The following is a 22,878-nucleotide window of genomic DNA, read 5'->3' as shown; positions in this document are numbered from 1 at the left end:
CACCTCCCCAGAAAGCAGACGGGGCTGATTTGAACCCTGCAGCTCATGATTGTCCTGCACCTCTCTCCCTCTGTGTGAGCCCCTGTCCTTTTCCCCCCTGGCACTAATCCCCACAGGCTGCTCTCAAACTGCCTCTGGTGGCACCAGGCTGTCCCTGCTGCTGTCACAGGTGTCACAGTGAAGGGAGACTGCTCCTGGCTGGCTACTCCAGCAATCCCAGAGCCCTGCAGGACACCTTCCTGCCCCTGCCCTGACCGTGCCAGTGAAATCTGGGGAGTGGCTTTGAGCATTTCCTCACTGTAATTTGGGCATTTGCTCAGAATCCAGGTTCCTGTGTAATTTAGCTTTGGATTTCACAGAACATATCTGGATGGCTGTGCCCATGGCTGGTGGTAAAACCTCTCATCACACAGATCCCACCCACCAGCACCAGGAGTTTATTCCCTGCAGGAGGGATCTGGGAGCACCATGGTGCTCCCAGGGTCCCACACCATGGTCCCACAGGGTGCTGAGGGGTGTGAGTGATGCCTCTCCCCGATTTTCCCGGGATAGCTGGGAGATGCTGAGCTCCCCATGGGACCTGCAGAGCTGCAGGAGCTGCAGGTGGCTCCCAGGGCCAGGCAGCACCTCAGCACTGCTGCAGACTCTCCCAGGGCTCTGCAGGAGAAACCAAGCCCTGGAGAAGGTCTGACCTCAGGCTTTCCCTGGGAGCCAGGTGGGCTTTTTCCATCAGACACCCCCAGGGAGGTGGGGAAGGGCCCCCAGCGCTTTGTGGGGAACAGAACTGGAGTTGGCAGTCCTGTGTGCTGGCACTGGGTGCTGTGCTGGTGGGAAGGGATCATCCCACCCTGCTGGAGCTGCCACAGCGTGCCTGGAAAGAGCATCCTCCTCTTCCCCAGCTGGCCCCTGGACACTGAGAATGAAGGGCCACCAGCTCCTGGCTGAGTCACGGTTTGCTGTGACTGTGGTGGGAGTGAGACCTTCTGAGTGCAAACTCTGGGCTCTGCAGTTACCAGGAGAGGAGGAAAGAGAATTCTCCCATGCAGAACAGTGTCTCGAGGTCAATAGAGAAGCCCCTGTGGCCTGAATAGCCAGGCTAGGGATCTGGGGAGCCTGGCAGGGAGGCTCGGGGGCTGGGTGTCTGTGCTGGCACTCTTGTAGCCAGGTTACCATGGCTCATCCGCAGAACATCCACGCCCGGGGCTGCTGCCTGCCGGCTTTCAATGGGCTCTGCTCCTCCAGCATTGAGCAGGACACTGGATCTGCAGCAGGAAAACTCGTCCTTAGTGGTGCTGCCATGTCATCACCCAGGGGGCTCACAAAGGAGGGCGGGTGCAGCACGGAGACCCCAGGCACGGTGCCCACTGCCCTCCCCAGGCACCCACCTCACCCTGCTCAGCCCAGGCACAGCTCAGGTGTCCCACAAAGGCTGCCTCAGCCACGAGGACAGGTGCTGGGAGCAGTGGCCACAATGGCCTGAATTCCTACACTCTGTCAGTGTCACCCTGTGCCTGGTGCCTGCTGGCACCTCAGTGCCCACTGATATGGATCTGGAGCCACCCAAGCAGCCAAAGAGGGACATAAGGACCCTGGTTCTGGGTTTTTTTTCCCCTAAATGCTTGAGCTCACTGCCAGAGCAGGGCATCCAAAGGCCATGGGTGCTGCTCAGTGTCTGTGGGACACCCCAGTGTCCCTGCTGTCCCTCCATGGATGGGGACCTTCAGGTTTCTTTCAGGGCTCCCCTCCACCAAGCCCTGCTGCTGGGGGAGGAGTTGGGTGCTTTGGCCACGTCTGCCCACCCCTCCCTCCTCCCAGGGGATGAGAACTAGAATAAAAGGTCCATTTCTTTAGAAAGCCAGGCCTGACTATGGGAAGGGTCCCTGTATCCATGCAGCTCTGCCGGCCTCCCGCTCCCCTGTTTAGTAATCTCACTTCTGGGCCTGAATTCATTCAGACGCTCTGGAGGATTAGCTGACCTTTCTTTCAGAGCTTGGTAAGCTGGGATGTTAAAGCTTCCCAAAAATTAAACTCTCAGGAGGCTGGGAGCCTGGGGAGCTGTTTAGAGGCTGTGGCTGCTTCCCCAGCATCCACCCCAGGGGAGGGACAGACCTTGGGCTGTCCCTTTTTGTCCCCCAAAAGTGCTCAGATCCATGCACAGCCCTGGTGGGGGGTAAAACCAGAGGGGTTTTCTCTCCTCTGAGAAGGTTTGATAATTTTTTTCTGTTTGCCACCTTGGGTTTCAGCTCCTGCTTTCCCAGGTTCTCTGTGCTGCTGTGAGAGGAAGGAGTGAGGGAAAATGTGAGCCCGTGACCCTGGGAGCTGAGGTTTGGGAAGGTGGGGAAGCTGTCTGGGAAGGGATGGCACTGTCCAGGTAATGGGACAGGGACAAGCTGCTCTCAGCACTGCTGGGGTGTGCTCACTCTGAAACCAGGTGACAACCTGTGGCTGGAGGAGCATTTCTCTGCCTGGGATCTCAAACTGAAACTGAGCACGAGGAGCTGATTTTAAGCTCCCAAGCACAGATGTGATGGACTGACCTGCAGAGTGCTTCCCGTGGATGGAAATGCTCACCCAACACAGCTGCACACCCCTGACCAGATGAGTCTGATTTTCAGAGCTGGATGCACAGGAGATGCAAAAAAAATCCACTTTTCCCTCCCAGTTTTCTATTCATTTTCTCCCAAGAGTGAATCTCAGAGACGGATAACTATACCTGGCAAGGGCATCTCCTCCTCCTGCTCCTCCTCCCTGCTCTCCCTCTCTGTCCCGTTGGAGCTGGGGCCGTTCTCATGGAGGATGCTGATGGCAGCGCACAGAGCCCGGCTCACACGAGCCCACCGCAGCTCTCCTCCCCACCCAAACTCGGGCTTTGTACAGAAGCTGCGAGGGGGCCGGGGGCTGCCTTTGTTATCCCTTTAAATTGCTCCTTTAAATGGGCAGCCGGCTCCTAGCAGGGATAATTTTATAGCCCCCATAACCCAGCACGAGGAGTCTCTTTTATGAGCCTGCACTCCCCCTGTCTGGGGCAGGAGCGAGGCAGCGGCCGGAGCCCGCGGGGCTCTCTGGCACGGAATCCATCGGTAATCCCGAAAAATAAAACTGTCTTATGAGATATAAATTAGATTCCTGCCCTGGGGGATGAGCGGCTCTGCTCCCCCACGGGGCCGCCGCTGTCGGAGAGCATCTGTTGCAATTACAGGTTCCTGCAGCCTGCTCTGCGGGAATGACCTCCCAAATATTCCAGCAGCAGCTGGAGCTCGCACAAACACTCCGTGCTCTCTTCACAGCCCAACAGCAAGGGCTTGCTCTGTGCTGAATTGCTGCCTGGTGGCCCCATCTCCTCCCAGGACTCTGGGGGTGTCCAGGATCCTGCTGAGGGTCCAGATTGTCACCTGGAGGCTGAGCTTGTCTCTCCTCACAGGTTTGTGCGGTGTAAAGTGCACCTTTGGCACGAGATCAGCACCATTAATTGCCCAGGAGAGGAAGCAACCTTCAGTGCTGTCTAATTACACAGAAATTACCAGAAGAAATTAATTCCAAAAGGTGACCATATGGGCTGTAACGCTGAAGCCGAGGCTGGATTTTGCCTCTGGTTACTGCCAGTCAGAACTGAGGGCAGAATCCAGGCCAGAAGCGTGTTTCTAGTTCATGATTTATTGCACCAAAATGGGGCTGGTAATGAAAACCGTGTTCCACTTAATACTCAGGCGACTTCCAACAAAAATGCCAGCAGGAACTCTTTCTTCTGCTCCTTGCCTTGCAGCTGCCCGCAGCAGAGGATCTGCGAGCTCAGCTCTCCTGCCGTGCCACAGGGAGGGGTCCCACATGTCCCTCGTGTCCCCAAGCCCTGCTGATGGCACCAGGCTCAGCACCGGGCACCACCAGCCCCGCTCTGTCCGCCTCATCTCCCCATCCTCCCGCACCTTCCCCAGCCCGAGCTGCAGATTAACTCACCGAGCAAGCAAGAACCATCTCTGTGGTGCTGTTTCAGCCCTGGTACCCAAAGCACCCCCGTGGGCTGGTTCTGCTGCAGCACCGAGCCCCCCAGCCCAGCCCTGTGGGTGCTGAGCCCCCTCTGCAGCCCCCAGCGCTGCTGGAGCCGGAGCAGGCGAGCGCTTCACCCCTTCCCGGCCCAACCTGCTGCTCCTCGGCTTTAAAAATGTCATTTTTGCCCGCATGCAGGAAACAGCAGAGCCCTCCCCTCTGCTCCCGGAGAGCAGCAGGTGGAGAAAGCTCCGAGGGAGCCTCAGAAAGGATCCTCGGGCCCCTCCGACCCCTCCGTGCGACCACGGGGCGACCTGTGGGAAAGGCTCGGGAGATGGCCGAGTGCCACGGCTGAGCCCCTGCATTCATTTGCATGCCAAAGTGGTAGCCGGGCTCCTTCCAGCACGGTGCAGGCATAGAAATGTATTTGAATGTTCAATATCGCCCAGCAGAGAGCTCCCCGTGGAGAAAATCCCCTCGGGGGGGCCGCTGGAAGGAGCTTCCGAGTCAAAGATGCCCGAAGGAAAGCTCGGTCCCAAGGGCAGCAGAATTGCCGGGGAGCTGAAGGCACCGGCTGGAGGCGGATCCGGGGCTGTCGCAGCCGGGGCCGGGGGTGCCCGGGGACCCTCGGGCCGGGGACAGGAGCGGGGGCCTCTCCCAGCTCCCGCTCTGCGCCCGGACTCCACCAGCAACGTCCGGTTCAAGCCGGGAAGAGCCAAATCCCGAGGATATGTGTCAGGCCGGCACTTCCCGCTTCTCTTTCAGCCCACGGACACCTATAAATTTTCCAGGGACAGAGGGACAGGACATGCCTCCGCTGCAGCCGCTTCCAAAGGCTCCTTAAAAGCAGCCCAGGACACGGAGAAATCCATTCCATGGAGCAATTACCAGGGATGAGTGTGAGTTCATGGAGCTGCTCCCTGCCAAGGACCCAAGCACAAAGTCCATCACCCCCAACCAAGACAAGAGAGTCCAATTATTGGCAATAAATACATTTATTCCAAATGTCGACCCACTTTACATTCCTTTATTTAACACAGCTGTTCTAAATAGGGGCTGGGATAAATGGAAAATAAAGTCTGGGAGGCTTCATGGCTCCCTGGTTCTCTGGGAGAATGCGTGGGCTCTGCTTGCTATTATTAGCGTAACGATTGTTGTTGTTATTATTATTGTTATGATTATATGCATTTCAGTCTCTTCTGGGTAATGAATAATTTATGACTCTGTCTTGATCCCCTTTCAATGGATTCACTATCCAGGGAGACTCGCTGAATAATTTGGATCATTCGTTTTCAAGTGCAGGGGCTGCCGACAAATTGTTTGCTTTTCATTGCTGGGGACATTCATTGGTCACCCAAACCAGGGGATTTCTTTGGTCACCCCCAGCACGTGAGGCGCTGTCTGGGGTTTTGTTGGGATTTTTTTGTTGTTGTTGTTGTTGATTGGGCGAAACTTTGTGAAGTGGAGACTAACAAACAGCTCATCTGGGGGGCTGGATTTCTGCAGAAATCGGTTTGCCAAATTTCTGTGAACATTTGGTGGTTTTGCAGAGGCTTGTGGAAAAGTAAATGCTACAGAGGATATTAAATGTTATTCAAATGTTTTAAAGGCGACGCTGCTCTTGCTCTTTGATTTGAGCTAAACTATTATGCAGCTGATTATTAAATTTTGCTTACTCAGCTCACACTAGAGAAATATTGCGGTGTTAAACCTGCTTTGCCTAAAATCCAGAGGGAAAGGGAATTTTCAGGAGGCTTGTGTTGGGGATCTTCTAATCTTTGCAATCAAACGAGCGCCTTCATCAGCCTGGCTGAGTCCACCCTGAGATCTCTAATCCTGAATTTATGCCCATCCCACGGGATCAGTCCTGGGCAGGCTCTGAGCTCTGCAGGGACCCATCCCTGAGCACGCACACAGTGAGGATGAGCGCTGTTCCTTGCGATGGGATGGGATGGGATGGGATGGGATGGGATGGGATGGGATGGGATGGGATGGGCTGACACATCAGCGCTGGTACCCACGGTTTGCCTGGCATGTCCCCACTTGGGCAAATCTCAGCACATTTGCTGCCAGCTCTGTGGAAAATCATCAGGACACGCCACGCTCAGCTGGGGAATGAACTGATAGCAGAGCTCTGCCGGTGCACAGCCCCCCCGACACACCTCTGTTAGATGTTGAACTGCGCTCAAAACCGCCACTGGCTGAATGCGGGAACAGCTGGCAATGACCAGAGCTGAGCGCCCCGCTCCGGCTCAGACCTGCCCAGCTCAGCGCGGTGCCATGGCCACCTCGCCGTCCCCAACTCCGGCACCGCAGGAGCCGCAGAGCACAATCCCTGGTCCCCAGGGCCAGAGCCGCTCGTCCCGTCCCTGTCCCACTCATCCTGTCCCTATCTCTCTGGTCCCTGTCCCTCTGGTCCCATCCCTGTCCCTCTGCTCCCTGTCCCTCTGGTCCCATCCCTGTCCCTCTGCTCCCTGTCCCTCTGGTCCCATCCCTGTCCCTCTGCTCCCATCCCCGTCCCGCCGCTCCCGTCCCTCCCGCACCGCCCGCTGCCTGCGCCGCCCGCCCAGCCCCGATTTACGGGCAGCGTGTGAAGGACAGACACTGGGCCGCTGGGCTGAACAATGCGGGAATATTAGCCGAGTTACAAAAACAAACAAACCAAACCCTGCCGGGAGCCCGTTTCATTTATCTTCCTTTGTCCCGTTTTGCTTCAGCGTGAAAGTCGCCCTTTCAAGCGCAGCGCTTGCGTCCCAGCCCCGGCGGGCAGCTGATCCAAGCGCTGCTCCGCGAGCTCCCCAAAGGCGTGTTTGCACACTTCAATTCATCCCTAAATATTCAGCCGACTTTCCCTCCCTCCAGCCCTCCCAGGACTTTTTGCCCAAGAGCCGAGGGTGTAAAGCCCGGGGCCGGGGATGGCGGGGCGCAGAGCTTTTGTGTGCAAACACAAGCTGCTGTTTGTATTTGCCTTCCCCCTGGCAGAGCCCGATTGTGCGCGGGGCAGCGCTGGCCACCAGGCTGCTCTCAATATCCTCCCGGCCGCCGCCGCTGCCAGAGGGACGTTCCCCTCCCTCCCTCCCTCCCTCCCCGGCCGCTTTGAAGAGAACGGATTTAATTTCATGAGGCTTTCGGTAATCACGTTCCGATCTCCAACATTAACCAGAACTGACTCCCTCTTGCAAAAGGGGGAGGATGAGGCAGTGAACAGCCCCGGCTCGGGACGGGCGGCACTGACAGAGGAAGGCGAAACGCGGGGCTGCTTCTGCACCGCTTATCAGATGGAGCTGCGAAACAACAGGCTCTTGGCAGCGCCAGGAGGGAGCGGCTGTACCCACCCCGAGGAGGCTCCTCAGGCTGCTCTCGTGCACCACAAACTGATTTTTAAACCCAGACATTTTCCTTCTGTCCGCGGCTCTTCCCAACCTTTACCTTCCTTCTTCCCTTTCCATTTCCAGCGTCCTGATGCCTCTGTCACATCCCCCAGGGCTCGCTTTGCTGCTGGAACAGGCTCCTCTGCTCGTGCATTGCTACCTGCTGGGGTAGCCAGTGGGACAGGAAGAGCCAGGGCCACCCCTCCGAGGAAGGCTTTGCACGAAGAGGATGCTGCCGACAGGGAGATTCAGGTCTCACCTGCCTGCACTGTCCCTCCCTCTCCTCCCCTCCCTGCATGCAGGGCTCAGCTCTCCCCAGAGCATCTCCTGGCCACGCAGAGATGACACTCCAGAGCCTGAAGGAAAGTTGTTTTGGGGCTGTGAGAGCAGAGCAAGTGCTGGGGAGTCCCCAGTGAGTGTTAAAACTCCCTGTTCCAATCAGGTGTGCTGTCCATTCTCTCCTCACCCACTCTGCTCTGACTTCCTGAGCCTGCACCCTAAATACCCACAGAGCTGCCACTGAGGGACATTAATTAATGATAATTCCCATGAAAATTTTTCCCTTGGTCAAAACAAAGCACAGATCCCAGTGATCCACCCAGTGCAGCCTGGCAGGGATCTGGGTGATGGATGGCTCCGAAACACCACAGGGATGATGACATGGACACCTCATCCATCTTTCCAAGCCGAGCCCTGAACCTGGAGCGCACAGGCCGCGGGGATGGATCGGGAGGGAACAGCTGGGCTGCTCCTCACGGGGACTGGGAGTGCACAGCCCCAGCACGGAGATGGCACCGAGCCTGGAGCGTGGGGCCTGCTGAGCCGGAGTGTTCCTGCCACGCTCCTCCAGTTCCCACCTGGGCCAGGGGCAGGACACCTCACCTCCCTCCTTCATGCACTGGGAAATGGGGAATGCTCTTACCACTCCAGGAGGCACCATCAACACATCTGTGTCTATTTCTGCCTGGCAGAAAGAGTTTCCCACCCCAGCACATCAAAAAGGATAAATTTGCTGTTAAATGACACCACAGAACCGGGCTGCTCCCAGCCTGTGTCACTGCACTGCCTGCTCCTGCCCTTCACGGCCTTTTGGCCCTTTCCCAGGGGAAACTGGGGATGCTGGGTGTAGGCCCTGGGCTCTCCATCCTCTCCCCAAATCGGAGATTCAGCAGCTTTGATTCCCAAGAGACTCCCAAAGATGCTACCCCCTACCTGTACTGAAGTTTCCACTCACCTGCCCACACAATCTCCTTTTGCTGATTGTTTTTGGCAGAAAATGTCCAAGGACTTTTGGGCTCATCCATTGGTGTCCCCTTGATCCCCAGGGGAACAGGAATTGGGCTGAGGGCTGTGATTCCCAGTGCAGCATCCCCAGGTGTCCTGTCTCAGCCCGAGGGGGGATCCCTCTCCATGAGCAACCACAGCCTGGGTGACAACAGGCCTTGGGCAAAGCCAGAGGCCCGTTCCAGCCCTTCTGCAAAATCATTTAGGAAAACCTTGTACTTCCAGAAGAGAGTGAAATAAAGGTTTGCTCCTTCCCTGCGCTCTAACCCTCTGTCCAGGGGGGAATGCAGACACAATTTTCAACCCTCCCGTCACTCACAAGACACTTTGAAAAGGTTTGAAAGGAAAATTTCTGCCTGTGGAAACATTTGCCCAGGAAGATTTATTCCATGGTCTCACGGCTGTGTGTGGGACATGAATCCAGGCTCTTTCCCTTCCTGTTCCTTTCTCTGCCCTCTGCAGTCCCGGCCATGCAGGAGGTGCCCGCTGTGGGCAGCAGTTCTGTGCCCAGTTTGTGTTGTCAATGTCCCCCATGCCAGCTGAAACCTCAGAGTGCTTGCTGAGCCCCAGAACAAAATAATCTCTCTGTCCACATCACTCCATCAGCTTTCAGACTCCTGTCTCCACTAAACCAGCAGTGTACAAAATACTTCCATGAATTCATCTCCCGGCAGAGCTGAGTGTCTCTTCCATTCCCGTGCTCTCCCACATCACAATACACTTCTTTAGTGTCTCCCAAAAGAAGGCCGGATTTTCCCCTCCCCACCATTAATTCCCTGTTTCCTGCTGAGCCTAAAGCAAACTCGCACTCAGTGTAGGGTTGAGCCCCTCTGTGCCACTGATCCCTCTGCTTCTGCCTGGGGTGGATCGGGAGCGGCCGGGTCCCCGTTCCGCTCTCTCCGAGAGCCTCCACGGCTGCCCTGGCTGAGAGAGGAAAAGCCTCTGTCTCCTTATCAGTCCCCAGGGCATCCTAATCCCCTTAGAAACGAAATCCATTTTACAGATATCTTTTTAAGAGCCTGCCCGTCACTCCATCCCAGCTCTCCAGACTGTTCGGAGCTCGGTCAGCGGGGATGAATCTCTGCTGCGGGCAGAGCCGGGACTGCCCCGGCTGTGGATTCAGCTTGTCCCCTGTCCCTGTCCCTGTCCCTGTCCCCTGTCCCTGTCCCTGTCCCCTGTCCCTGTCCCCTGTCCCCTGTCCCCTGTCCCTGTCCCTGTCCCCTGTCCCCTGTCCCCTGTCCCTGTCCCTGTCCCTGTCCCTGTCCCTGTCCCCTGTCCCTGTCCCTGTCCCCTGTCCCCGTCCCCTGTCCCCTGTCCCTGTCCCCTGTCCCCTGTCCCTGTCCCTGTCCCTGTCCCTGTCCCCTGTCCCTGTCCCTGTCCCTGTCCCTGTCCCCTGTCCCTGTCCCTGTCCCTGTCCCTGTCCCCTGTCCCCTGTCCCCTATCCCTGTCCCTGTCCCTGTCCCTGTCCCCTGTCCCCTGTCCCCTGTCCCTGTCCCTGTCCCTGTCCCTGTCCCTGTCCCCTGTCCCTGTCCCCTGTCCCCTGTCCCTGTCCCTGTCCCTGTCCCTGTCCCTGTCCCTGTCCCCTGTCCCCTGTCCCCTATCCCTGTCCCTGTCCCTGTCCCTGTCCCTGTCCCTGTCCCCTGTCCCCTGTCCCCTATCCCTGTCCCTGTCCCTGTCCCCTGTCCCCATCCCCTGTCCCCTGTCCCCTGTCCCGTGCTTTGATCCCTGCACAGACACGGCACAGCTCGCGGTCCCGCGGGGCTGCAGAGCCAGGCTGAGCCGTGCCAGCCCCGGCTGTGCCTGCTCCATGCGGGAAGCAGCGGGGATCTGGCAGGGATGCTCGGGACGGGAGCTCGGCTCATGCAAAGCAAACGTTTCCTGCTGATCCGAGCGGCAGAGGCCAAACTGCAGCCGCTGCTCCAGAGGCACCCTGGGGACGGAGCAGATGCGGCTCTGCCACCGCCGAGCCCGGCCCGGCCCCGAGCCCTCTGCACGGGCTGATCCTGGCAGCAAATCCTCTCCCTTCTCTCCTGAAAAACGGGGGGAATGTGTTCGGTGCAATCATGAACGTGCTGCAAATAAATCACCCTGGTGGGGTTGAGTGTGTGAAGCCCCCGTGTCCCGGGGACACCGCCCTGCCGTGGGGTCCTGTGCCCCAGGCTGCCGTGCCAGAGCTCTCTAGGAAGAGGTGGATGCTGGATTAGATGGGTCCTGGGGCTGCTCTGGGGTTTTTTCTACTGTTTGACAGCAACAAGGGGCCAAATGATCTACGGCTCCTGCAAAGGCAGGCAGGTACCCAGACTGTTCCAGCCATCCTGACCCATCGTCACCTTTTCCCCATATTTCCCCCAGGACAAAAGTGGTGGAGGAAAAAACTCAACACAGCACCCTGAAATCCTCCAGAAAATCCCCAATCAAACTCTGCTTGCACAGCCCAACCACAGAATGGTTACAGACGGGATGAGAACTGGGAAGGCTTTTGAGGTGCAGATGATCAGTCAGGGTAGAGAAAAGGAATCACCTGGAATGAAATTCTGCAGTCCCATACAAAGCACAAGAGCCTCTAAAACCACTACCAAAAAGCTGTCACAAAAGGGAGGCAGGAGAGATTTAGGGCCAAAAAGGCATCCACTTTCCATGGTCACAAAAACCCATCTCCCATCCCTCACGATGGAGGGGAGATAAATTATGAATATGAAGACAAATTTGTGTGCCCAACTGTTCCCACTTCACAGGCCAGATAGAAATCCCAGAATCCTGGGAATGCTTTTCTGGGCTGTGGGGATTGCAGAGCCCTCGGGTGCTTTTTGCTCCATCCCTGGAGAGGCAGCACGTCCCCCCGGGCAGGCACAGGGAGTTTGCGAGGCGAGGACAGCGGAGGCTGAATAAGGATGACATGATTTGGCCCAGAAAGAGAAGGGCAGAGATTAGCCGTGGACAAGCTCAAGGGAAGGCAAGTGTCCAACCCGGAGTGCCAAGCCTGGTTTTGTTTTAGCCTTAGCTGCGCTTTTTTGTTTGTTTGTTTGTTGGTGTAAAAACCTTTCTGTTGGAAATCAGTTTAACTTTAAGCTTCCTGAGAATAAAAGCCTGTGAGAAAGCTCTGCCCATGCGAGGCTCCCTTGGGAGGCTACAATGGGAGCCTCAGCAGCTCATGAGCCCAAATTTCTATGGCTACAGCACCCATCTGCTCAGCAATACAGTTACCCCTGCTCGTGCCCTTCGCCATGCAGCACGACCCGCTGGGAGCTGCACCAGGAGGGGCTGGGAAGGACCTGTGGCTCCAAGGGTGGCACATGGAGCCACAAGAAGTGCAGCCCTTGCAGGGTCTGCTCCAGCTGCTGGTGAAGCTGCCCCAGCTGCAGTTTTCTGAGTACAAGGCAATAATGCTTTGTGCCTTTCTCAACACAAATCTGGAGGATTTTATAGAGCCCCCCGCTTTGCTCCCTATAAATGGGGAAATTGAGGCATTTGAGGGAATGAAGGGAAATTGAACCTGGATATCAGAAATTATGAGCATTCCTGTTATCATCAGGAGGTAACGGGCAGCACCACCACAGAGCAGCTCCAAAATCCACCTGAGAACCCTGGCTGGATCCTGCAGGGGCAGAGTTGTGTTGTGCTGCCAGATCCAGGCACCAGCGTCTGCCTCGGGTGGACAAAGGATGTTACACTGTGGGGATCCTGCTCTGGCACCCTGGGGAACCTGCTCAGAGCCTCTCCGCACAGGTTGGGAATGTGGCTGTTTCTCCAAGCAAGAAGGGCTCAATGCCTGCAACCTTCCCCATCCCTCTGGAACAGATGTGGACATTAAGCAGGGTGAACACAGGGACACTCAGACTCCTTTTCTCCTCACAGGGGGATTTGCAAAGCTACTTCATTCCTCTGTCTGACCCCCACCCCACCACAGAACCAGAGGGGCAGAGGATGCATTGGATGTGCCCCTGTGTGACAGGGTCCCTGCCAGCTCTGCCTGTCCCCCTCCCACAGCAGCAGCCAGTGCCTCTGTCCCTCTGTCCCCCTCAGGATAAACCATCTGCAAAGCCTGAGCCACCACGGCAGAGGAGAAGGCAGAAAGGACATTTCCCACCAGCCCAGCCCTTCCTGGTCAGATGCCTCGGCCACTGTGAGCCATTGCCAGCCCCTGGTGGCCCAGGCCTTGCCCTGGCTCCCTGCTCTGACCCCGGGGCCTGGACCCCGCAGGCAGGCACTGGCTCACAAGAAATTCCTGTCCAGTGGGACAGAGCCAAAGTCACCACCAGCTCGACTCCTTCTTCTATTTGGAGGCCAAGGAGAATGGGAAGGAATCCTCTCATGAGGCTCCCCAATATCCCACTGTGCCAGCCTGGGGAAAGGTTACAGACAGGATGGAGCTGGGAAGGCTTTTGAGGTGGAGGTGATTAATGCAGGGTTCATCTGAATTTAATAAGGGACACCAGGAACGCCCTGGCATGAAATCCCTCCCATCCCTCTGTGGGAGCAGAGCGAGAGGAGCTGGCTGTGTGGGAGGATTTGATTTCCCTGGTTGTGATGAGGGTGGAGGGGCCCCAAGCACTGCCCTGCAATTGCCTCCCTGGACCACCACGGAGGTGAGAAAGCCCCAGGTTTGACTGGAAGTTTTTCATTGGGAGTGTTTGGCGGGCACGTCTCTCAGAGTTCCTGGTCAACTCCTTGTCTGAGGTGAAGTTTCCTTTCCGCTGAATAAGAAGCTTGCTCGGAAATTGCTCTGACATGAGACACATCCCAGCCTGGGAACCCTTCGGCAGCGGAGCAGAGCCTGTCCAACACCAGGCTCCCTGTGCTGCCTGTGCCAAATCCCTATCTGGGAACACAATGTGTTTCCTTTCTCTCCCTGCGCTCGCTCCTGGGTTAGTTAAACGCTCTCAAGGCATCACAGAGGGCCAAAATCCGAGCGGCGCCCAGCACCTGCAGCCGCCGCTGACGTCAGGAACACCTGCAGGTGCAGGGAGCATCTCCTGGCTCAATGGGGGGAAGGCTGTGGGGATCCAGAGCCAGCACTGGGAATGGAGTCTGGAGCTCTCCAAGTGCCTGTCAGCAGGATGCAGCCTGGGCTTGTCCAGTGGTGCTTTATCCAAGGTGCTCCGTGCAAGCTGAAGGGAGGGTGCATGGCCAGGCTCATTGCCAGCACTCCAAATAACACCGCAATTCCAGAGAAGCTGCAGTGGTATTTTCATGTATATTTTAGTGATGTTAAATCTGATCAAAGACCCTGCCTGCATTTTCCTGTGTCCACACAAGCTCGCCAGCAGCTGAGCTCTGACAGCGGTTTAGTTCAGACCTTTCCCAGCTGCAATCCCCTCTCCCGGGGGAGCTGGAAGCTGCATCAGGACAGACTGGGCTGTCTGAAGGGGACTTGGGCTGGACCAGTGCTGAGCAAAGAGCCAGCCCAGCGGCGCTGGAGAGAGGCAGGATGGAGAACAGACCTTGGAGCTCTTCTCCAAGCTGAGTTCTCCCTGGAGCACTCCGGCTCCCAGGCGCTCGGCCAAAGCCGGACCGCGGGGCCAAGCTCTACGTGGATGAGTTACTTGCCAGGTAAAGCTGATGGGAACCTGAAGCTGTGCAAAGCTCTGCAGGAGCAGATCCCTGGAGAACATCTCCTTGGGACAAGCCCTGTCCTCTCCATGTGCAGCGCTGGGATCTCACAAGGAGCTCTAAAGAAAAATTCGATCTAGCTGGCAAAAACCGTTCCCGTGGGAAATTTTGACTTTCTGTCTAAAACTCCAGAGCATTTCTTTTTCAGCCCCAAATGAGCATGAATAGGAACAAAGATTCGGTTTTGGCAGGGGAAATGGGCTAACCAAAGAAAACACCCAAATTTTTGAGCAAAGCAGACACATTCTATAATTTTTCTCTTTGGATGAAAAGAAAAAGAAAAATAAAACTCCCAACGATTTTCCAGAACGGAAAAAAGTAAATTCAGAGAAAAAAACCGCAACCAGTTCTCTCACCGCTACCTGATGCAAATTCAGCTGATTTGGCCGATTCACCTTCCCCTCGGCTCGGGAGGCTCCGGCCGCTCTGATCCCCTCTGCAGCTGGAAGGAGCCTCCAGCGTGCGGAGGCAGCAGCAGCAGCAGCTCCCGCTCGTCCCCTGCCCCTGCCCGGCGCGGGCGGCTCCGCAGCCCCGCTGACCCGGGCCTGACTTTCTCTCGGGATTTGGGAGAGAAACCAGGGTGGGCCGACGGTCATGAGCGAGTGGGTGGGAGTTGAATGGGGTTATTGTGATCTTTATCTGGGGGGATTACTCCAGGCGGTGTGGGCTTGGCAGGGCAGCGCGGGTGTTTGGCCGTGGCTGGTTTTACAGACTGATAGGTGCGGCCCCAGGGAAGGAGCAGCAGGACTCGGCTGCGGAAAATTGTTTTACGGTAGCTTCATCCTTGCAAAACATTCACTTCCCAGCAAACCCGGTGGAAAAGGAAAAAACAGAGCGATTTTCGTTTGCAGAAGTCTGACGCGGCTAGGACTGCACATGGTCTGAAATGCAAAGCCTGGCATAAAAGTGACATATTTTACTGGAAACTGGGAACTTGCTTCCCTTTTATTGGAAATAAATTGGAAGGGAGAAGGATGGCAGGAGCACGGCGCCAGCACAATAACTGAATAGAAGCGTTTTCAGGAGCATTTGGGGATCCTGCGGAGTAGACCGGGGGTCCGATAGCACCCCGAGACCGCACCAGAATTTACGGCATCGCCGAAAGCGGTGACTCTGCAGGCAGGGAGCGGGGCTGAAGCTGGGAAAGCCGGTCCCCTCCTGGTCCCCCGGCCTCGCTGCTGGGCAAGAGGCGGTGCTGGGAAGTAAACGAGACGCGGAGCTCCGTCCCGAGCGCCGCCGGGACCCGCGGGCCGGGGGAAGAGCAAACCCGGAGCTGACCCCGGCAGCAGAGGAGCAGCCGCCGATCCGCAGCCCGGGAGAGCGGGGGCTCCGCGGCGGGGCCGAGCATCGCCCCGAGGCTGCGGGACCCCGCACCCGCCCCCGGAGCTGCCACCGAGTGTGCCCCGGTGCCACCGGGCCGCGGGAGCGGGCCCCTCTCCCCGCCAGATAAGCCGGCTCGGCCGTGCCTCCCTGGTGAAATTGCGCTCTCTGCAAGGGACACATCTGATTGTGATTTTACGGAAAAAAAATTCAAAAAAATGAAAAGAAGGGAAAGAAAACAAAAAAACAAAAAGCAAAAAAAAAAAAAAAAAAAAAAAAAGAAAAAGGAAAAAAAGAAAAAAAAAAAAAAAAGAAAGTAAAAATAGGCGGCCAACTCCGGCCGCTCGGCGAGGGTTTTTTCCTATCGTCGGAGCTGCAAATATTTTGGAAGACGGGGCCGTGTTTTCCGTGTAAACAAGGCAGCGGCGGAGGCGGGCGGTAGATCTGGGGCTGCGCTCCGCGGGGCCGGGGGGTCCCGGCGTGGGGAGCCGAGCCCAGTCCGGGCCACCCCAGCCCCGGGCCCGGGTCCTCACGGGCACACGGCTGAGCACCGGGCCCTTAAACCGCGAGAAGAGGAGCGGCAGCGCGTGGGGATCCCGCTGGGAAGCGGGGGTGGAAGATCGGAGGGAACATTCGGCGGGATGTGTGGGGCTCACGGAGAACTCCCCAGCTCTTAACCCTTATCCACCGCGGCAGAGAAGAGGACGCTCCCTCTCCGCCCGGGGACAGCCAGCACGGCGCGCGTTTTTCGCTCGAGATGGAAAGAACCGGCGGCTGCCCGGCTCTCATTTGGCCCTGGGGCTCGTTCAAGTCCCCGCCGCCTCCTCCCAGGGCCGCCCGCACCTCCTGAGGATGCAGGGACGGGAGCTGCAGGCTTCGCCGCGCTTCCCTGCCGTGCTGCCGGCCGCCTTCCCTCTCTGCAAAGGGCCGGAGCCCATCCCCATCCCGCCCGGACGCGGAGCCTCTCGGGCTTTGCGGCGGCTCTGAGCCCGTGTCCCGTGGAGGAGAACGGGCCGGCGGGCGAGCTCCGGGATCCCCGCACCGGAGCCGGGCCGTGGGCTGCGGGCCCCCCGCTCAGGACCCGCCCGGGACGGGAGACGCTGCCCGGCCGGCCAGGGCCCCTCCGCGCTTCTCCGGACACGAAAGGCGTTTCCCCAGAATCCCGAATGTCCCATATCCCCGCTCCTGAGATCCTTGTTTTTTCCTGCCTCGAGTTTCCGAGCTTCCCTTTGCTCTGCTCGTCGGAGTCCCCCGCGGACCCCGTCCTGCGCGGCCGGGTGCCTCCAGTGTCCCCGTCCCACGTCTCCGGGGCCCTCGGTATCCCCTGCCCCAAATTCCTGTGCCCGGCCGATGGTCCCAGGTCCCCCGTGCCCTCTGTTTTGCACCTGGAGATCCCTCGGTGCTGTCACCAGCGGGCTCCGGAGCACCTCAGTGTTCCCTGCCTTGAGCTGCCGGGCCCATCAGTGTCCCATCCCCTGCGCTCCCGAGTGCCTTCACATCCCTGCTCCGCGCTCCAAGGTCCCTCGGTGTCCCGTCCTCATCCCTACGCTCTCCGGTACCTCAGTGTCCTCCTGCTATCCCGTTCTCCATCTCCCTGCGTGTCCCCGCTCTGCTCGGCGTGTTCCTGGACGTCCCCGTGCCTTTCGCTGCCGTTCCCCGCTGCTCCTTCGCTCTGCCCTCCCTCTACCTCCCCTCCGGGGACCTCCGCGCCCCGTCCCCGTCCTCCTCCTCCTCCCCGCCCGTGCCGGAGCGTCCGCGGTCGGGACTCACCCACACACTCGTTGGCCTCCCGGGCCGTCGCTCGCTGCCAGGGCCGGTCGTAGTGGAAGGGCTTGCAGCGGTCGCACTCGGGGCCGGCCGTGTTGTGCTTGCAGTCGCACACCAAGCTGTCGTCGCGGTCCCGGACGCAGCGCGACGCGTGCCCGTTGCACTTGCAGCGCCCGCCGACCTGCAGGTCGGACACGGCGTAGAAGTAGGAGTCGCGGGCCAGCTCGGAGTCGTCCTCGCTCTCGTCGCCGAAGGTGTGCAGGCGACTGAAGGTCACCCTGATGTCGGTGGCCGTCACCCAGTCCTGCAGCACGGGCGAGTTGTCGAAGTCGTGGGCGGTGGGGCGGCCGTCCAGGGTGCTGAAGGCGATGAGGCCGCCGGAGAGGGGCCGCACGTCGGTGTGCGAGTCGGTGCACACCGCCTCCTGCTCGTTCTGCTTCGTGATGGCGGCGCGGCTCGGCTTGTTGTACATCTTGCGGCACTGCGTGGAGTAGAACTGGAAAGGCACCCAGGTCTTGCCGTAGTCCATGGACTTGTGGATGGCCATGGACTCGGGGCGCGGCGAGCAGAACTGCAGGCTGACGTAGGTCACCTCGAATTTCTTGCCGAGGGAGAGGGTGAGGGTGACGTTGTGGGGATACTGGACGTAGCTGTCGGACTGCCAGCAGGTCAGGTTGTGCGGGTTGTTGAGGTCGGTGAGGAAGGAGGGCGGGTGGGCGCGCTTGGGGTCGGAGGCGTTGCAGAGGTGGCAGGTGCGGACCTGCTCCTCGCCCTTCTCCGTCACCACGCAGTACCGCGACGGCGGCTTCCCGCAGGTGCTGGACACCTTCACCTCCTTCCCGAAGGCCGAGTTGACGAAGTCGGGGATGCAGCGGCGGGGCAGCCCGTGCTCGTCGTAGCAGGGGTCGGGCTGGGCGGTCTGCACGGCGAACATGCTCACGCCGTGGTAGCCGCCGCGCAGGGGCTGCGCCAGCCACGCCGCCGCCAGCAGCAGGGCCAGCGGCGCCTCCGCTCCCCTCCGCGGCATCCTGCGCGACCTCCGCGCGGCGTGGGGACAGCGGGGAGGGGGACACGGGCCACACCGGGGAGCCGCCGCTCGACCGCGCCGCTCCGCGGGGCACCTCGGCCGGGGACGCGGTGCGGCGGCTCAGGGAGCCCGGAGCATCGCCCGCCCCGCGGCCAGCCCCGCGGAGAAAGGGGAGACCGCGACGGCGGCGGCACCACAAAAGTGGGGCTGGCGGCGGGGCTGGGTCCCGCCTGCCTCCCGCCCCGGCCCTCGCACGGAGAATGACTGGCGGTCCCAGCCCCCGCCGCGTTTGAGGTCATGCTAAAGGAGTGACATCGCGCTCAAGGAACAGAACAACGACATCCACTGGCGGCTCAGCCAGAGACGAGCGCAGGCCTCGGGGAGGGCGGGGGGGGGATGGGAGTGGGACGGAGCCCGCCTCGACACCGCGGTGATGGGCGCCAGCTCCGCCGCGGGGCTCCCGAGACACCCCGAGGAGCCGGGCCTGGGCCCTTCTGCTCCCCCTCCCCGCCCCTCGGTGCCCCCGACGGGGCTGGGGGAGCCGGGACCTGCTGAGCCCTGCAGCTGGGGATGCTCCGTGGGCGTGGAGCGGGATGGGGAGAAGCGGCCGGCAGGGGCCCCACGCCCACCTGTGGGGAAGCTGGGGGATCAGGATGGGGACGTCTCCCACCTGGTCCCTGCTGGCCTCCCCTCTCCACCGGGCCGGACAGGGACTGGCCCCCGCAGCTGGATCGGAAGGGGCACCGGCCCGAGCGGGCTCCCTCAGCTCCCGCTCCTGGGACAGAAAATCCGGTGCGGGGGAAATTTAATGGAGGGAAGTCACAACACGGGAACTACTGGGCCTGGCGACCCCCGGCAGGTTGTTTTAGGGGGCTGGGGTCGGTGAAGAGAGGCAGACTCTCTATCACAGCTCCGAAGAGACCGGGCACAAGGCGCCTCTTGCCGCCCCCCGCCTCGCTCTGCAGTTCGCCGGCTCTCCCGTTAAGGCGAGGAAGGGGTTAAAGGGCGGCACTTGTCCCGCACCGGGCCCAGCCCCTGTCTCCCCTTCCTACCCACCCTGAGGACCCCCAGGGCCGAGGGGCCGCCCCCGATGGCCGCTTCCCCCCGGATCCACCCCGGATCCTCTTCCCGCTGTGATCCCGGCCGGGGACACGGCCCGGGGGGACGGTACCGAGATCCCGGAGAGACGGTCCCGGGAGGGAGCGGAGAGTTTCCCTCCCTCGGCTCCCGACCGCCCTGCTCGCCCCCTTTCCCTCCCTCTTTGATTAAAAGGGCACTTTTATTTTTCCAACGGAGGTGCCCTCTCTCGGAGCGCTGCCCACGCCGTGTCACTCAAGCGGCCGGGCCCTGGCACGGCGGCTCGGTCCCCTCCCCGGAGAGCCTCGGCGGGGCGGCCCGAGGGGACGGGGGCTGCCCGGGCAGCGGCGAGCCCCAGGCCGGCCTCCGCCCCCTCCTCTCCGCCCGCCTCTCTCCCCGCTTTGAATTCCTTGCCACCGAGCTGAATAAAAGTGGTTGTTGTAAATTGAATTAGTGCCTGATTAATCTGCTCCCGGGCCTGCTAGCCCAGCGGGACGTCTTTGGCAATGCAACCGCCTTCCCTGCAGGGCAGCGGGGCTCCGCAGCCTCCCTGCCCCCATCGCTCCCCCCGGACCCCCCCCCAGCCGCCCCCCCAGCCCCACCGCTCCCGGGATTTGTTAACTCTTCCCCGGGAAACAGCCCCTCCGTCCCGCTGCCGGCGCCCTCCATCGCCGGGGGAGGAGGAAGGCTGTGTGTGCCTGGGGATGCGGCCGAGCCGGGACTGGCGGTCCCGTCCCTCTGGTCCCACCCGATGCACCCAAGGACACTCCCGGACACTCCCGGGATACGCCAGCCCCGGAGAAGATTTTAACCCCACTCCCTTTTCATGGCCCTTTTGCAGAATTGAGATGGACAGGGGTGTGTGTGCTCTCGTCTACCTCAAGGAGGGAGGGAGATAATTCAGATGAAGCTGTCCCGGACCGTGGGGCCAGGCCGGGACAGAGGCTCTGGGACATCACCGCGGCCCCGGGTGGCCCCGGCAGGGACAACGGACGGGAATGCCCAGACCGGAGCGCCCTTTTTGGGCCCACAGACCCCTGCAGGTGCCTGCCATGAGCATCGCCCTCGTTTGTGATCCCCCGCTTTACTCGCCTGGCGATTTCCCTTCGGCCACGCGTGTCCGGGACCAGCTATTGCCGCGGGTTCCCTGTCCCGTGCGCGGCCGTGCCGGGGCTGCGGAGGGACAGGGGCACAGGGGCACAGGGGGACAGGGGGACAGGGGGACAGGGGCACAGGGGCACAGGGGGACATGGGCACAGGGGGACAGGGGCACAGGGGCACAGGGGCACAGGGGCACAGGGGGACAGGGGGACAGGGGGACAGGGGGACAGGGGGACAGGGGACAGGGGCACAGGGGCACAGAGGGACAGGGGCACAGGGGGACAGGGGGACAGGGGGACAGGGGGACAGGGGCACAGGGGGACAGGGGGACAGGGGGACAGGGGGACAGGGGGACAGAGGGACAGGGGCACAGGGGGACAGGGGGACAGGGGGACAGGGGGATAGGGGGACAGAGGGACAGGGGGACAGGGGACAGGGGCACAGGGGGACAGGGGCACAAGGGGACGGCTCCTGTGCCCGGGAGGACACGCGGGGCCCGCTCGGGGCGCAGCAGGTGCCAGGAGCCTCGATACTCCGGGGACAGATGCGGGTCTGGCTCCGCTGGCTCCGGGCGCTTCCTGCCGGCCCGACCGCGGTCCCGGGAGTGCCCCCAGTGCCCAGGGCAGGGCTGAAATGTCAGCGTTTCTTTAAAGTCCCAGAGAGCTTCTAAAAGTCGCCCGGCGGCCCCTCAAAGCCCGCACGGTCCTTCACCACCTCACAGCAAAACTTGGGGTGAATCTAAGGAAAGCTGATCCCCGCGGAACTCCCCCTCAAAGCCGAGGTGCTGCCTAATCCCATTAGTAGGGTGTTAATTTAACAAGCTCCCGGCGCTGCCGAGCGCGGGGCTCCGCTGCCCGCTGGCGCTCCCGGAGCTGCGGCTCTCGCCGCCCTCCTGCCCTTCTCTCTGGGTTTATTCGGTGTTTCACAACCCCCGGGGTTTGTAATGGCTCTTGCGGTCATTAACGTGATTTACTGAGGCTTTCTCCTCTAATTACCTCTCCCTCGAGCTATTAAATGCATGTAAGCAGCTCCGCGGGGACCGAGGCACAGCTCGCCGGTCCCGGGCCCGACTCTGCCGGGCCCTCCCGGGGCAGGGGCCTGGGGCCGGCCCGCGAGGATGGAACGGGGGGGATGCTCGGGCCACCAGGCCGTGCCCTTCCCTTATCGCCCCCCTTCGGATCTGATTTTCCTGTCATGAAGCATCAGCCAGTCTCGGCCGTGTCCTGTCTCGGGAGGGGACGGACCCTTGCCGAAGGCAGCCCCTGTGAGACGCCGAAGCATCTCCGGTACCAGCACCGGGGCCGGAGCCTCGCTGCTACCAGCACCGGGGTCGGAACATTGCTGGGACCAGCACCGGAGTAGCTCCGGTACCTCCACCGGGAACGAAACACCGCTGGGACCACACTGGAGCATCAGCTCCGGTACCCCGGTCCCTGCCCGGGAGCGGGCCCAGGGCCGGGCCGGGCCAGAGCGGAGCGTCCCCGTTCCTCGGTGTTTGGCCGGGGAGAAGCCCCGAGAACGGAGAACCGGGACGGGCTTTATTTCAGCCGCACTGGGGGCAGCGGGAAAGGCGGCCCCAGCGCTCGGAGCCTGTTTTAAAAGTCAAATGGCTTCGGGTGCCGGAGCTCGTCCTCCTCCCCGGGAACAATGCGCTGCTCCTCGCCCACCTCCCCCTGCACCGCCCGGGCTTGGAGAAGGGAGGGGGAAGCCCGAGCGGCTCTTCTCCTCCTCGGCACTCGGGGGGCCGTTCCCCGGCGGGACCGGGAGCGGCTGGAAAAGCAGAGAAGACCCGGGTTGAAATAATCAGGAGCGATTTATTCCCCTGGAGTGACAGTTCTTTTGAGCAGTTGCCGAATGGCAGTTTCTGTCTTTCTGAAAGCTTTTCTTCCAGTTTCTGTTCAGATTAGGCTGGGGAGATGAATGAGGCCATTATCCAGCCCAGTAGCTATTCTGAAATGCCAAATTAATTACCAAGGACTAAATCAAGGCGATGGGGACTGGAGGGGAGAGGGGGGCGGCGGTTTAAGGTGTGAAAATATCTCCGCGATCTTTTAAACACGGGCACGGCGGGCGGCCCGGGCTGCTCCCCTCAAACCCCCCAAACTTCGCTCCGCAAGCGCGGGGGCAGCGGCGGCCGGAGCCGGGCGGAGCGACCGAGGAGACTCCGCGGGGCCCGCTCCGCTTGCCCTGCCCGGCTCCGGCACCGCCCCACCGCTGCCGCATCTCTCACCTCCGGCGGGCACCGTGCGGCTCCGGGAGGGGCTGAACCGCAGCCGAGGCCGCTTGTGCCGCTCTCGGGTCCCCTCCGGGCGCTCCCCGGCACCTCCCCGCTCCCCA

At 60.5% G+C, this 22,878-nt stretch overlaps 1 protein-coding gene across 1 annotated transcript in view; it reads right to left on the bottom strand.

Annotated features, from left to right (window-relative positions):
• The window catches only part of NTN1 (netrin 1), an 84,848-nt gene extending 66,392 nt beyond the window's left edge, over positions 1-18,456 (bottom strand). Inside the window, exon 1 of the mRNA XM_086857083.1 lies at positions 17,340-18,456. Within this exon, the coding sequence (XP_086713209.1) occupies positions 17,340-18,363 (1,024 nt within the window). The 5' untranslated portion in view covers positions 18,364-18,456. The remainder of the gene's footprint in view (positions 1-17,339) is intronic.
• Positions 18,457-22,878: the final 4,422 nt, after the last annotated feature.

The sequence above is a fragment of the Cyanistes caeruleus genome, chromosome 19 (genome assembly GCF_971803275.1).
Source record: "Cyanistes caeruleus chromosome 19, bCyaCae1.hap1.1, whole genome shotgun sequence".
NCBI classification, from domain to species: domain Eukaryota; kingdom Metazoa; phylum Chordata; class Aves; order Passeriformes; family Paridae; genus Cyanistes; species Cyanistes caeruleus.
Note: the sequence above shows the minus strand (reverse complement) of the source record. Positions and strands in the feature narration are given on the sequence as shown.